The sequence below is a fragment of the Budorcas taxicolor genome, chromosome 18 (assembly GCF_023091745.1).
Source record: "Budorcas taxicolor isolate Tak-1 chromosome 18, Takin1.1, whole genome shotgun sequence".
NCBI lineage: Eukaryota > Metazoa > Chordata > Mammalia > Artiodactyla > Bovidae > Budorcas > Budorcas taxicolor.
Window position 1 is genome coordinate 38,270,395 of NC_068927.1, and position 16,867 is coordinate 38,287,261.

Genomic DNA, 16,867 nt, shown 5'->3' on the forward strand with positions numbered 1-16,867 from the left:
TGTCATTTACCCTCACCATTGCCTTTTATTGTTTCTGTTCTACAGTTGATGAAACTGAGACTTAAATAACTTCCTCAAGGTCACATAGCTAGTATATAGTAAGATCAGGATTAAAAGCCTCCTTTTTAGCCATTGTGCTGTGTTGCCACCACAGTCACTTAAAATTTAGCAGTGCTAAAACAAAATTTGAATGATTCATTTTACCCCAGCTATAGCCTCTAGATGGTTAGGACTATAGTTACAGTATGAAATTAAGTTAGAAAACTATTTACCTATGAGATTTGTGTTGTGTAATTTATAGATTTTTTATGAATTTAGAAAATAGATCTCAGTTTATATTAGAGGATTTTGCTTGAATACCTATATTATCCCTTCCATTTGCTTTTGTAAACGTCATTTATTATGGAGGTGTAGGATATATATTTTTACTCCTTTAGTTGACTATTTGGCATTTATATTGCCATCTGCTTGGTGAAATTGAATTAGATAAACTTGAGCAATACTTCCTTTTAAACTTTGCAATAATAATTCGTTAGAAATGGAATGGGAGGTAGAAGGAAACAGGAAGATGAGAGGTAAGTAGAAAGGAAGAGGGGCCAGAAGGTGCTAGAAGTGAAAGAGAGGAGAGGAAACAGATAATTGATCTTCCCTCTAGAGGCACTCAGTGGAAAGAAGGCCTAATGCCAGAATTCATGCTGTGCCTTGTGACCTTAGAAAAACAATCCTGCTTCTACTTGTTGGTTTAACAGTGGCCATTGGATCCATTTTCTTTTAGTTCGTTTATTTTTAAGGGGATAGAAGAATCCTCTCCTTTCACACCTTTAGATTTCTCCAGAAAATATATATATACTAGATCAAAGTAAAAATATCAATTTTCATACTTTTTTAGTATCTACCCTTCTGTAATAATTTTTAATGTGGCAAAATTAATCATAGCTTTCTTCAATATAATGTTTTATCTTACTAATACTTACTGTATTAAGTCTTGCTAAAATTAACAAGTTCTTCCTTTACTTATTGCTGGCTCTTCCAGAACTTTAGGGAACGACTAATATCATTCAGTAAACTTTTGTTCTCTTCAGTTCAGTTCAGTTCAGTTGCTCAGTCGTGTCTGACTCTTTGCGACCCCATGAATTGCAGCACGCCAGGCCTCCCTGTCCATCACCAGCTCCTGGAGTTCACTCATGTGCATCGAGTCGGTGATGCCATCCAGCTATCTTATCCTCTGTCATCCCCTTCTCCTCCTGCCCCCAATCCCTCCCAGCATCAGAGTCTTTTCCAATGAGTCAACTCTTCGCATGAGGTGGCCAAAGTACTGGAGTTTCAGCTTTAGCATCAGTCCTTCCAAAGAACACTCAGGATTGATCTCCTTTAGAATGGACTGGTTGGATCTCCTTGCAGTCCAAGGGACTCTCAAGAGCCTTCTTCACAGTCCAACTCTCACATCCATGCATGGACCACAGGAAAAACCATAGCCTTGACTAGACGGACCTTAGTCGGCAAAGTAATGTCTCTGCTTTTTAATATACTATCTAGGTTGGTCATAACTTTTCTTCCAAGGAGTACGTGTCTTTTAATTTCATGGCTGCAGTCACCATCTGCAGTGATTTTGGAGCCCCCAAAAATAAAGTCTGACACTGTTTCCACTGTTTCCCCATCTATTTCCCGTGAAGTGATGGGACCAGATGCCATGATCTTCATTTTCTGAATGTTGAGCTTTAAGCCAACTTTTTCACTCTTCCTCTTTCACTTTCATCAAGAGGTTTTTTAGTTCTTTTTCACTTTCTGCCATAAGGGTGGTGTCATCTGCATAGCTGAGGTTATTGATATTTCTCCCTGCAATTTTGATGCTTGTGCTTCTTCCAGCCCAGCGTTTCTCATGATGTATTCTGCATATAAGTTAAATAAGCAGGGTGACAATATACAGCCCTTCTTCACAGACCTTAAAAAGGCTTCCTAATTCTTTTGACAGGTTGAAATATTTGCTTTGTTATTTTTCAGTATTCAAATGTTCATTTTGTTTAGCTTTGTTTTTGAGGCTCCTATTTGAACAACATCTAAAAGCACATTGTTTTTTATAATACCAGAAAAGTGGCTGCTTTTTTCTGTTATAATTTTTTAAAGCAATGTGATCCCTTTCAAGAGGCAGCTTACTAATTTCTTAAAGGTAAAAATAAAACAGCTAATGCTTAAATGATCCTGACTTCAGTTCCATTTGGTATAGAGTATGTCCTATTAGGTAACCACCAAATTTTTTTAACAGATAAGACTTTTTAAGGTCAAAGTTAAATTATCTTGAGGAGACTAGTTCTTTGTGTAATGTAAATACAAATATATAAAATAAACATTGTACCTTGAGAGGGGCCTCATTTGGCCATCTTATGCCTTTTAATGCATTAAAGGGAAAAAGGAGATAGGAAACAGTTTTGATAATCATGAGCAAAGTGGAGTTTCCATATAGTATTTTATAAGTGGGTAGAGGGGAGATTATAGACTTTCCATTCATTTTGTTACTATAATATATTCATATAATTTTGCACCTCTTACTGTTTTCTAATCAAAATAATATTTATCATATTTTTCTTGAATGTCATTTAAAAACAAGTATTTAGTTCCATTGTTACTCCAAAAAGTTATAAATTAATTCAGTTAGTTCTTTGTTTTAAAAGGGTGTATGATTACCAGTGTATGACTGATAACTGTTTCCATCTGTTCATACATTAACTCTGTGTTTCTAGACAGTATATATGTATATACAATCACAATTTTTTTAAACTCTTAGGCATTGCTGAAAATATTATTTGGCATTTAATTAGGATAAGATACTTGTTTGTATCAATAAATGAAAATAAATGATGCTAAAAGTAATAAATAAACAACCAAAAGAAATCTAAGTGCTTATACAATGCAGTTTTACTTTTCCCTCATTTTATGATAATATTGGTTGCAGTTGAGGAACAGCTCCATTTTCTTTACTGTGGGAACCAGGCTTTAGAAGCTGCCTTTTTCTGGGATATTGCTATTTTTTTAGTGGAGGAAAAAAAGGTGGTGCAACCATGTGGAAATGGTAAAGCCTGGAAGTGGCACATTACTTTGGTTCACGTTTCATTATATAAACAAGTCATGTAGCCAATCCTTAAATGAGTGCGGCAAGAATGACTTTGTGTGGAGCAAGAGTCTTCTGACAGAAAGAGCAGGCCTAGGGAAAACGGGGCAATAGATACTTTGACAATAGTAATTTCCCACATTACTTTCTTGTAAAGATAAAATTGATTATCAAATATCTAAGTACCTAAGGAGAAAAAACTTTAAAACTTTGGTTAAAGTTTAGTTATTGTTGTTTAGTTGCTAAGTTGTGTCCGACTCTTTGTGATCCTGAGGACTGCAGCATGCCAGGCTTCTCTGTCCTTAACTTTCTCCCAAAGTTTGCTCAAACTCTTGTCCATTTAGTCAGTGATGCCATCCAACCACCTCATCCTCTTTCGCCCCCTTCTCCTCCTTCCTTCAGTCTTTCCCAGCATCAGCGTCTTTTTAAATGAGTCGGCTCTTTGCATCAGGTGGCCACAGTATTGGAGCTTCAGCTTCAGCCTCAGGCTTTCCAATGAATATTCAGGGTTAATTTCCTTTAGGATTGACTGATTTGATCACCTTGCTGTCCAGGGAATTCTCAGGAGTCTTCTCCAGCAAAACATTTCAAAAGCATCTATTCTTTGGTGCTCAACCTTCTTTATGGTCCAACTCTCACATCCATACATGACTACTGGAAAAACTATAGCTTTGACTATACAGATCTTTGCTGGCAAAGTGATATCCCTTCTTTTTAATATGCTGTCTAGGTTTGTCATAGCTTTTCTTCCAAGGAGAAAGTGTCTTAATTTTGTGGCTGCAGTCTCTGTCCATAGTGATTTTGGAGCCCAAGAAAATACAGTCTGTCACTGTTTCCATTTTTTCCCCCTCTATTTGCCATGAAGTGATGGGACCAGATGCTATGACCTTAGTTTTTTGAATGTTGTGTTTTAAGCCAGCTTTTTCACTCTCTTCTTTTTACCTTCATCAAGAGGCTCTTTAGTTCCTCTTGTTTCCTTCCATTAAAATAGTATCATCTGCAAATCTGAAGTTGTTGTTTAATTCTCCTGGAAGTCTTGATTCCAGCTTGTGATTCATCCAGCCTGGCATTTCGCATGATGTACTCGGCATAGAAGTTAAATAAGCAGGATAACAACATACAGCCTTGTCATACTCCTTTGCCAATTTGAACCAGTCCATTGTTCCATGTCTGGTTCTACCTGTTGCTTCTTGACACGCATGCAGGTTTCTCAGAAGGCAGGTAAAGTAAAGTAGTCTGGTCCTCCCATCTCTCTAAGAATTTTCCACAGTTGTAATCCACACAGTCAAAGGCTTTAGTATATAGTCAGTGAAGCAGAAGTAGATGTTTTTCTGCAATTCTCTTGCTTTTTTTATGATCCGACAGATGTTGGCAGTTTGATCTCTGGTTCTTCTGCCTTTTCTAAGTCCAGCTTGTGTATCTGGAAGTTCTCAGTTCACATACTACTGAAGCCTAGCTTGAAGGATTTTGAGTATTGCTAGCCTGTGAAATTGTATAGTAGTTTGAACAGTCTTTGGCATTGCCTTTATTTGAGATTGGATGAAAACTGACCTTTTCCAGTACTGTGACCACTGCTGAGTGTTCCAAATATGCTGACATATTGAGTACAGCACTTTAACAGCATCATCTTTTAGAATTTTAAATAGCTCAGCTGGAATTCTATCAACTCCACTAGCTTTGTTCATAGTAATGCTTCCTAAAGGCCACTTGACTTCACACTTCAGAATGTCCACCTCTAGGTGAGTGTCCACACCATCATGGTTATCTGGATCATTAAGACCTTTTTTGTATAGCTCTTCTGTGTATTTTTGCCGATTCTTCTTAAACTGTTCTGCTTCTGTTAGGTGCTTGCTGTTTCTGTCCTTTGCATGAAATGTTCCCTTGGTATCTCCAGTTTTTTTGAAGAGGTCTTTAGTCTTTCCCATTTTGTTGTTTTTCCTCTGTTTCTTTGCATTGTTCATTTAAGAAGGCTTTCTCATCTCTTCTCACTATTCTCTGGAACTCTACATTCAGTTGGTTATATCTTTCCCTTTCACCTTTAACTTCTCTTTCTTTCTCAGCGTGTAAGGCCTCCTCAGACAACCCACTTTGCCTTCTAGCATTTCTTTTTCTTTGGGATGGTTTTAGTCACTGCTTTCTATCGTGTTAGAAAACTCCATCCATAGTTCTTTAGGCACTCTATCAAATCTAATCCCTTGAATCTACTTGTCACCCCCAGTGTATAATTGTAAGTGATTTGATTTACTGAGCATGGCCCTGCCCACCAAAGCAAGACCCAGCTTTCCCCACAGCCAGTCTCTCCCATCAGGAAGCTTGCACTAGCCTCTTAGCCTCATCCATCAAAGGGCAAACAGAAGAAGCAAGAGCTACAGTCCCACAACCTCCAGAATGAAAACCACAATCCCAGAAAGGTAACCAAAATCATCACATGAATCAGAGCTTTGTGTAACTCGAAGCTATGAGCTATGCTGTACAGGGTCACTCAAGATGGATGGGTCATGGTGGAGAGTTCTGACAAAATGTGGTCCACTGGAGAAGGAAATGGCAGACCCCTCCAGTGTTCTTGCTCAAGAACCCCATGAACAGTATGAAAAGGCAAGAAGATATGACACCAGAAGATGAGTCCCCCAGGTCAGTAGCTGTCTGACATGCTACTGGGGAATAGCAGAAAAATAGCTCCAGAAAGAATGAAGAGGCTAGGCCAAAGCAGAAACATTGCTGAGTTGTAGATGTGTCTGGTGGTGAAAGTAAAATCTGATGCTGTAAAGGAACCTGGAATGTTAGGTCCATGAATCAAGGAAAATTGGATAAGATCAAGCAGGAGATGGCAAGAGTGAACATTGGTGTTTTAAGAATCAGTGAACTAAAATGAATGGGAATGGGTGAATTTAATTCACATGACCATTATGTCTATTACTGTGGGCAAGAACCCCTTACAAGAAATGGAATAGCCCTCATAATCAACAAGAGAGTCCGAAATGCAGTACTTGGGTACAATCTCAGAAACAACTGAATGATCTCAGTTCGTTTCCAAGGCAAACCATTCAACATCACAGTAATCCAAATCTGTGCGCCAACCACTGATGCCAAAGAAGCTGAAGTTGACCAGTTCTATGTAGACCTACAAGACTTCTAGAACTAACACCTAAAAAAGATTTTGCATCACAGGGGATTGTAATGCAAAAGTAAGAAGTCAGACCTGGAGTAACAGACAGGTTTGGCCTTGGAGTACAAAATGAAGCAGGGCAAAGGCTAACAGAGTTTTGTCAAGAGAACACATTAGTCATAACAAACACTCTTCTTCCAGCAACTCAAGAGATGAGTCTACACATGGACATCACCAGATGGTCAATACCGAAATCACATTGATGATATTCTTACAGCCAAAGATGGGGAAGCTCTATACAGTGAGCAAAAACAAGACCTGGGGCTGACTGTGGCTCAGATCATGAGCTCCTTATTGTAAAATTCAGGCTTAAATTGAAAAAAGTAGGGAAAACCAGTAGGCCATTCAGGTATGACCTAAATCAAATCCCTTATGATTATACAATGGAAGTGACGAATAGATTCAAGGGATTAGATCTGGTAGACAGAATGCCTGAAGAACTATGGACAGAGGTTTGTAACATTCAACATGTATTAGACTATCTCATTAATTTAGAAGTTGATGAGTTATACAGCCATGTTTAAAATTACTTCTGCAGTATGTTATTAGGTATGTTGTTATATGTTATATATATAATATATATATTATATAATTAGTATGTTACTAGGATTTACTAAAACAACAAATAGTGTAATCTGTTTCAAAGTGCTTAATCTTAAAGGAGTAGTTTTATGAGTATCTAAAAGGTATGTATTTGCATTAACCAGTATTCCAGGGAGTAATCTGGTAGAAACCTAGTCCTTGGGTGTCAGTATGAAAGAATGTTTCTGGGGTCAGAAATATTGAGAAAACTGTGTACTACACCCAGTTCTTGGATATTTATAGTGTACATCAGAATGTGAAATGTTTGGGGAAATTTTGGAACCTATTTTACTAAACAGTACATATTAAATTTTCTTAAGAAAATCAGCAAGATTAGTAAGCCAGTTATAGTTTATTAGATCTGGCTCCTCCTCAGTACTTCTCCATCTCTTTGTTAATTTACTAGTGGTTAGTTAGTCTTTATAATTGAAAAACTAGTGTGTTTTATTTTTATCCTCAAGGTATGCTAATTCAGGGAGATCCTCTGGTAGAAAGAATTATTCTGAAATGGATTCAGTCTGTTTTCAGGTGTTCTTTTCATTTAGAGCCTCTAAGTCCTAGATCTGGATCCTTAAAGATACTCTTAATACCACACAGAGGCTCACTTTGCCTCAGAAGTCTTGTGAAGGTGTAGCACAGCTAACATTTTTAAGGTTAGGATTGTGAGATGTCTATTATTAAATTGATTTTTTTTTGAATGTTAAAACAAAAACATGACCAAGTTCATATTTTACACCATTTTTTTTTCATGTAATGAGAAAACAAAGATGACATGTAACTTTGCTTTCTGTTATGGTAAATTTTAATTTGCAGAATGAAAGTGAAAGTTGCTCAGTTGTGTCCAACTTTTTGCAGTCCCAAGAGCTATAGCCTGCCAGGCTCCTCTGTCCATGGAACTCTCCAGGCCAGAATATTGGAGTGGGTAGGCATTCTCTTCTCCAGGGGATCTTTACCCAGGAATTGAACCCAGGTCTCCTGCGTTGCAGGTGTATTCTTATACCCTCTGACCCACCAGGGATGCCCAAGAATACTGGAGTGGGTAGGCTATCCCAACCCAGGAATCAAACCAGGGTCTCCTGCATTGTAGAATAAAAGAAGGCAAATTCAAGGGTCAACAAAGACAACTTACAGAACTGAATAATTGAGAGTTGATTTTAGGTAAGAACTGTATTGGTGGTTCTTCTTATGGAATGCTTGTATATACCTACAGCTCAACCAGCAGGAGTGCCAGAAATCTTAAAGAAGAGCTTACATAGCTGTTCAGTGAAAGGAGAGGAAGAAGTATTTTTAATTGGCAAGAACTTTCTGAAAGGAACTAAAGTTATTTTCCAAGAAAATGTTTCTGGTAAGTAGGCATAACACTGCCTTAGAAATTGTTGGGTGTTTCATTTTGTTATAAAGATACAGTTGTAGCTACAAAGTAAAAAATTTTTCATAATTTTAGTAAGTCACTGTTTTTTATTTCAATCAGATGAAAACTCTTGGAAATCAGAAGCTGAAATTGATATGGAATTATTTCATCAGGTATAATTTAAACTTTTTATAGTTTGATTGTTTATTCTTTGAGAAACTGAGTTTTGCTCCAAGATTTTCCTAAATCAACAGATTAAATTTCTAATTTATATGGAATTGATGTAAATCATTTAAAGTTTCTTGAGTTTCTTTAACTGAAATAGATTTATTCCACTGATGCTAGAAATGACAGTTCTGTATTTGAAAAGTTAAAAGCATGAGAAAATCACCATTATTAATAAACGAAACATGTCTTTCCTAATATTTATTTGCTATCTTTACCTGCTTTGGATTATCTTTGGATTATCGTCACGTACTTTTTAATGAGAAACTTATTTATTGAGCACCTGCTATGTGCCAGGTGTTTTATATTTGTTCCTTACGTTTTGCACTCAGAAGCACTACTTATTACACTTAGAGTCTGTATTTGTAGGACCGTGGTGTATATTCATTTTTGGTTAAAAATTTTTAAAAATTCCTTTGTGTTCTGAAAAAATAAAGAAATTTAACATTATATATCCAATATATTGCCAAACTCAAAGCTAAAGGTACAGTGCTGCCTAAGAGTACCCTCACTTCAGACACCAGCTGCAAGTTCAGGGGTCCCCTGAACAGGTCTCACTTCTGAACAGTTGGCTTCAAATTCAAGGATTTCCACTACCCCCCAAAAAATGCTAGTAGAACTCACAAGAACTCAGGAAAGCACTGTGCTTAACAATTTCAGTTTTATTATAGCAAAAGAACACAAATCAGATTATAATTTCTCAACTTCTAGCCTTCTGGGTTCTTTATATTGTGTTTTTTAGAGAGAATAAAAACAAAATAAGATGGAGCTTTAAAGAAGATGGAATTTTCTATTTTTAATAGGCTAATGTTTATTTCATGCTCTGTAAAACAAGTTATACAGTGGATTAATGCAGAATAATCATAAAAATTTGGTGGAATGGAAAGGAATTATATCCTCATTTGGTGGCTGTATATAGAGGCCCTGGGGTTTTTGCAAGCAAGAATGTAAACAGGCTAAATCATAATATGATCTTTCATTAATTCTGTGGTTCTGCTATTTATTAAAATTTTTTTATCTTTTTCAGAGAAAACATTCTTTTTTTCTTTCTTTCTAAAGGGCTTTCTAGGAAGTGTGTTAGAGTGGAATCAGAGCTGAGATATACAAAATAAATCCTAAAGATTATATTATATTAAAGAAAAAACACAATAATTAAACATTTAGAAGAAAGTATGATCAGAAAATACATTAAAAGTAAGAAACTTTGAGTGTGGTCAATAAAGAAATAACAGGCCTATAAGGAAAAATTAAAAGAGCCTCTACAATAACAAAAAATGACCAGAAGATGGTACAGTAGAAAAGACCATTTAATGATGGCTTTGCAAATTGCAAATATAATTGTGATAGCTATTCATTTGAAACTCCAAAAATCAACTCATCGGGTATTAAACTTTTTTATTATTTGAAAATTGAGGCTAACAAAGTCTGGGAAAATAATTCTTTGTTAATATTTGGCTCTTCTAGTCAATGCCATAATATATCTCATACTCATGTATACCAAGAGCAATAGGCACATGGTCATTATATCTACTCCCATTTTAACAACTTTAGATGAATTCTGTAGGGCCTTAATTGCCTATTAAATGTATATATAAGATACATATCTTAAAGATAGATCTCTTCTCTACATATATATATGTATTATTTTGAAAGATAAGTTGGTTTTAAAAGAAGGAGAGTTTAGCAGCTTGAATGTGGAGGTGATTTTAAAAGGAAACTAGAAGCAAGTATTTTAGAGCCTAGGAGAGCTCAATTTTTTTTTTTAAGCTTCTTTTGTTTTTTTCATTTAATTATTTACTTTATATTGGAGTATGGTTGATTTACAATGTTATGTTAGTTTCCAGTGTACAGCAAAGTGATTCAGGTATACATATATCCATTCTTTTTTCAGATTCTTTTCCCATATAGGTAATTATATGGGTATATGTTATTACAGAAGATTGAGTAGAGTTTCCTGTGCTGTACAGTAGGTTCTTGTTGATTATCTATTTTATATATAGTAATGCGTATATGTAAGTTCCCAAACTTCTAATTTATCCCTCCCTCCCACCTTTCCCCTTTGGTAAGCATAAGTTTATTTATTTATTTTTTTATAAGTTTATTTTCAAAGTCTGTGAATCTGTTTATATTTTGTGAATAAGTTCATTTGTATCAGAGGTCTATAATTTGAGTAACTATAACTTATTTTACAGAACATGAAATAGACAGCCTATTAAAAATAGAAAAATGTATAGATTATAATTTCTCAACTTCTAGTCTTCTGGGTTCTTTATATTGTATTTTTTAGAGAGTAAGAATAAAAAAAAATAAGATGGAGCTTTGAAGAAGATGGAATTTTCAGTAGAAATATGTAAAGAAAATTCTTGGAAGAAATGCCCAAAAGATGCTCAGAATTTTGGGGAACAACTAGGCTAAACAAAGACTTGAGAGTTTTGAAGTTATATGTTTTCAAAGTGGTTTTCTTAGGAATTTGTTTTGTGTCTCCAGTTATTTTTATGTATATATCCCCAACTGCAAAATGATAATTTTGACAATGATAAATTATTCCTTAGGGAAAGTGAAAAATATCTAGCACCATTGCTTATAAATTCTGAAAAAAGATTTTATGCTGGGATAAAGAAAATTGTTATTTTGAATCCAACCAGATTTTTCTAAGAAATTAAAATTTAGATATTCTTCCCTTTTTACCTCAGGAAACATTCTACCTGCTCCACAGGCCTCCCAGCCCTTTGTATGTTTTGTGTGTATTGTAATCCTAGTTCAGTGGTAGTTAATTGCTCTTAATTTTTGAGATTAGTTTTTTTTTTTAATTTACTGTCAGTATTCACAGTTTACTTAGTTTTTAATTCAAATCATTTGTAGAATTTCATGATTTCAGATTGAGGATGTGTGAATAATTTGTTCATTTGATTTTTAAGTTCATTTGGTTTTTAAGAAGTTTCAAATTAGGTTTGTTTAACTACACTCTAAAACAAGTGGAGTAAAAGATTAAAATATATATATATATATATATATTCATCTGACTTTTAGATACTAATTCTGTTACTAATTACCAAGAACAAATTTTTATTTGGAAGAATAATTTCAGTTATTGAGTTGGTCAAATAATCTTAAGACTGAGAAGATACTTCAGAAGTCCATCCATTCAGCCATCTCCTTAACTGTAGGTAGAACTGCTTTTGATGTAGTTGCAGTGTTTAAACAAAGGAGGAAAAATGAAGGTGGGCAAGATTTTAAAATTCTTATTTCTTAGAATTTGAGTCAATGCAGATACATTTTTTGATGGCTTCATATACAATTGAGTATGTGCTTTCAGATTTTTGCCCCCTAATTCCTGTGGATGTATGCATTTATATGTTTTTCCACCTGAATTAGAAATGTGATTTTTTTGAGATAGCTAACTGGACTCAGAAAGCATTCTACTATTGCCATAAATAAAAAGCTATTTTAAAATTTGTGACTATTTCGGAGCATGTTTTAAGATGGCTTAGAAACAAATTAGGTACTCAAAAATCGAAATCTTGGTTTCATTTGTCATGTTCTGTTCAAGTGAGTCAGCCAACTTCCAGAGTCTGACTAAGTGAAAAATGACATTAAACTCATTTCATCCTCAGCTGTCACCATTGGCCTCCTGCATATCACATACTGAATACAAAAGCACAGTCACTACCTTTTGCTGTTCTTTTCTAGTACTATAACGTAGCAGGGAAGAAGAGAATAAGTCAGATGCAGTTCATGATACCTTCTAAGAAGATGTAGTCCCCTTAAATAAGTACTGCTGAAGCAGTTACAAAATTCTTCCCTTCTTTTAAAAGGATGCTTCTACCACTATTTTCACACACAAAAAAATGACCTTGATTTACTAGGTTTTGGGTAAACTGAACTCTGTTGACTTTAAATGAGAATTAGTTACTAGTTTTAAATACAATTGAAATATTTTAAATTTAAATAGACTAAATGAGAATTAGTTGTTAGTGGTTAGAAAGCAGTGAACTGCACTGCAAAGTACATATCACCGTTAAGGTTTACAAAGCATATGGTAACTGACATTGTGCTTGGTGGGCATTTTTTTTTTCTTGAAAATATACTCATTCTCTTTTTCAAGAAATCTATTTGAGTATATTCTGTGTGAGGTGCTTAATAGTGGAGATAGGATGAAGAACAGAACATCCTAGCTTCTCTTGGAACTTGCTTTCTTGTGGTTGTAGAGGGGACCAAAACCAAGCAGATAATCACAGTAATTTCAGGTGGTGGTAAGAAGTAAACAGGATTCTGTGATCAGATTGGAGAGGGGTGCCACTTTAAAGAGGATGGTCAAAGAAGGCTTCTCTGAGGAGATGACATTTGAATGAGACCTGGAAATGGGTAAGGAACTGGATATTTAAAGAGATAAAGGAGAATAGTATTCCAGTGAAAAAGAATAGCAAAATTTTAAAGGCTCTGAGGTAAAAATGAATTTAGTGTGTTAGTGTAAGAAGGTCAGTGTGACTGGAGTGTAACAAGCTAGAGGAGATTGGGAATGAGATAAAGTTGATAGGACAGGCACCTTTTATGCCATTGCAAAATATTGGTGTTTTACCTTAAAAGCAATTTTAAGATTAATGTCATGATGCCCATGGACCCGAACTTTTAAATAATACTTTTCCCCCCTAGTCAAACTTTTTAAACTTTACAGCTAACAGGAAAGTACTTAATTATATTTGATTTCAAATTTTTAATTTACATATTGCTTTATTTCTGCCTCTTGTAATTTTCTTTCAATTAGAATCATCTTATTGTGAAGGTTCCCCCATATCATGATCAACATATAACTTTGCCAGTAGCAGTGGGAATATATGTAGTAACCAATGCTGGAAGATCTCATGATGTTCAGCCATTCACTTACACTCCAGACCCAGGTATGTCAAAATAAAAAGTTCTGAATCAAAAGGAGTAATCCATTTCTGCTTCTTCAGAAGAATATGAAGATCAGCCAACTTAAAAGAGGAAGTAGTGTGCAAAGGTGAATTGATACCAGTATTTTTTGGAGATGTCATTATTTCCCAAGAAGATGGCCACCAAACTCTGCTTTTACTGTTAGTTAAGGGAACCGTTTCTGCCTTAGGCTCTAGTAATAAAAGAAAAGTTAGGAATTCTCTGAAGTCAGGCTCTCCAGAGTTATCATACAAGTACTCCTTGTATGATAAGGTAAGAATTACCATTCATTGAATACCTCTTATGTACAGAAAGGTGAAAGTGACTACTTTAGGAAACTGCTAGTAGTTTTCAGTCTGGCTGTCTTACAGGATGCATTTTGGGAGAGGTGAAAGAGAATCTCAGATAAGTGATAATATCACAAATAGAGTCATATGCCTGTGACATTTTCTAATTTGTGTACTCAAAAATATCAAAGACTTCTGGTGAATAAGTATTTTAAAAATAACTTTTGGCATTTAGGTGAAACAGGTGCTTTAGAAACCAGAGCAGTTGTTTAAAAATTTATATCTCTGGGTAAGAAGTATCTTAAGAGATTTTTACCTACATTCATTTAGTTACCCGGAGAAGCCTTTTCCTGGAAAAGTAGAGAAAACATTTTGGAAATGGAAACGCTTCAGATGTTTTGTTGATGTAGACTTGGCTGCTGCCATGCTGCCATTGATTTACTCCATTCATATTTCAGGCATGCTCCAGAATTAGAAGTTCTTCCATATCTCCAAGTTTACTGATAACATTTTTCCCAAATTGTTCAGAATTCAGTGAGGTGCAAAGTGGAAAATGGTAGCAAGGAAAGAAAGCCCTGGTAACAGAAGTGATGAACACAGTAGCTATGACAGAGTTATAATTAGTCTTGATAATTATTCTCTATCACTTAATGTTATCTGTTCCCTTTTTCTTTTGTAAATCATGTCCAACTTTCACAACGTTGGTTATTTCCCACCAGTTTGTTACAAAAGTGTGCCATAATATAGCCCTTATGAAATTATTTAGTATTTCTCTCAGAATAAAAGAGCACATGTAGAAATTTCAGACAGAGGAAGACAAAGTTTCAACAAAACTAGGAAAGAGGATACTGCTGCTGCTGCTGCTGCTAAGTCGCTTCAGTTGTGTCCGACTCTGTGCGACCCCATAAATGGCAGCCCACCAGGCTCCGCTGTCCCTGGGATTCTCCTGGCAAGAACACTGGAATGGGTTGCCATTTCCTTCTCCAATGCATGAAAGTGAAAAGTGAAAGTGAAGTCACTGAGTTGTGTCCAACTCTCAGCGACCCCATGGACTGCAGCCTACCAGGCTCCTCCATCCATGGGATTTTCCAGGCAAGAGTACTAGAGTGGGGCGCCATTGCCTTCTCCAAGAGGATACTGGTTTATACTTAAAAATCAAACAGTTGATTGTTTTCTTTCTAGGAAAGTCTCAAAAATCCAAGAAAACTTGATTTAAAACTAATGGTAGTTAAAGCATTTTAGTAATTGCTAGAATATTTAGCATTTTATGTGAAGAGAAGCTTGCTCATAGAGGGAGAAAAATGGCATACAGTAATTAATGCATTCATATGGGAAGGGGAGAAGGAAGTGAGTGTGGGGGGAGGGGGAATAGCTTTAAAGTTCTACCATCCTTAAAATACTGAGATTTTGTTGTCTTTATTTCTTTTTATTGATCAATAATAAAGAACTTCAGGACTTTGAAGTGCTTAGCATCAGCACTATGAATCTTCATTTCTTAGTGATGAATGCTCATTATTAAAATTTTTCCTTTGATAAATTGCCAAATATAAAGCCTACACTAATTGGCTATATTTGGCCACATTTAGACCATCAATGACATATGTTTATTCTTTTATGTTTTTCCCCCTTGTATTTTATATATACTAGATAGCAGTTGCTCTCAGAAACTCTTATTTGAATAAATACATTTTGTGCAAATTTTATAGTGAGATCTAATGCTTCAGTTTCTGCCTTTATGATATAGCTAATTAAAGAATCTCCCATAATTTCACTTTTTTGTATTTTATAAAATGTGAATGTCTTTTTAGGTGTGCACATGAGAGAATATTTCAGGAAAACTTTGTTATGATAATTTGCACTGTCTCATTATGATAAACTGCTGTTTTGACTCAGCTGGGGACTGTGGTTAAAGATTTGCATATTCAGTGGTATATAATAATTATAATTATAGGGCTTCCCAGATGGCGCTAGTGGTAAAGAACCCGCCTGCCAATGCAGGAAATGTGAGAGATGGCGGGTTCGATCCCTGGGTCAGGAAGATCCTCTGGAGAAGGGAATGGGAATCCACTCCAGGATTCTTGCCTGGAGAATTCCGTGGACAGAGGAACCTGGTGGGCTACAGTCCATGGGGTCACACAGAGTTGGACGTGACTGATGAGATTTAGCAGTTAGCACATAGTAATTATGACAGCTAAAATAAGACCCATCCTCATTTTTGTGAGTTAAGAGTAGAAATGGTGACTGCTACACCGTTTTGTCTAAATATTTAAGTTACAGACAAAAAAATAACAAATAAATATATTTTATCCTAATTTGACCTAGATACCTTCATAATAACCTGGAAGGCCAGTTTTGAATTTAGGATTTTCAGACTGCTTGGCGGTCCAAACTGGAATATGGCAACACGAAGAAAAAGGATTTCCCAGCCTGCCACCCTTCTTTTCCCTCTCCTGGCTCCATCCTCCACCTGGAGGGCCTTGATGCCCCAGCTCTGTTTACCCTATAGGCTTAAGATGGCACACATAGTCTATAGAGTAGCTGTGCAGAAAATTTTGGTATCTTATGTACTTGGGTACGTAGTCTAAAAGGATTGGAGCAAGGGCTCAAGTGAATGTAAACTGGCTCTGCATGCTTTGCCAGACACAAGCCCCTCTAAAGCCCTCTGAGTCTATACTGCCAAAAATACATTACATGTGCATCCTTTTAGACCATTACTTCGCAGACTTAAAAAACCTGTGTTTCATTGCTAGTCACTGAACCATTGCTTGACCATTAATTTGTTTTACTTCTATCTTTTAAGACACAGAAATCGTATTAGTTGTTTTTTGTAGTGACTCTGCAGTGGTAATTGCTATAAGAAACGGAGGATAAAATACTCATTCATAATTTTTTGTTGCTTTAAAAACAAATGACTAAAACTTGTGTTTAAAGTAGAAATTTAAAAAATTTTTGAAGATTAGTTTCCGTTCTTAAATCTGTAATTGTTAGAATAAATGTTATGCTTTAAAATTGTCTATGAATTTCTTTTCCAGTCAGTTCTTTTCAGTTTGATAATTTCATTCAATTAAACAGTTTGTTCAGATTATCATTTGTTGGCCCTTACATACAGCATGCTTAGATAAATGTTTTAACCTCATTCTTAGGAGACATGTACATTTTGTCTCTTTGTTCACAGTTAATTACCTTAATATTCTCATCATTTTGTATTATGATGTCAAGAATAAATTGATAATAAA

The 16,867-nt window shown here is 35.4% G+C and overlaps 1 protein-coding gene across 1 annotated transcript in view; it reads left to right on the plus strand.

Moving 5' to 3' along the window:
• Window positions 1-16,867, plus strand: part of NFAT5 (nuclear factor of activated T cells 5) — a 110,102-nt gene that overhangs the window by 82,529 nt on the left and 10,706 nt on the right. Inside the window, exons 8-10 of the mRNA XM_052656047.1 lie at window positions 8,065-8,199; window positions 8,326-8,378; window positions 13,196-13,328. Coding sequence (XP_052512007.1) covers window positions 8,065-8,199; window positions 8,326-8,378; window positions 13,196-13,328 — 321 coding nt within the window. The remainder of the gene's footprint in view (window positions 1-8,064; window positions 8,200-8,325; window positions 8,379-13,195; window positions 13,329-16,867) is intronic.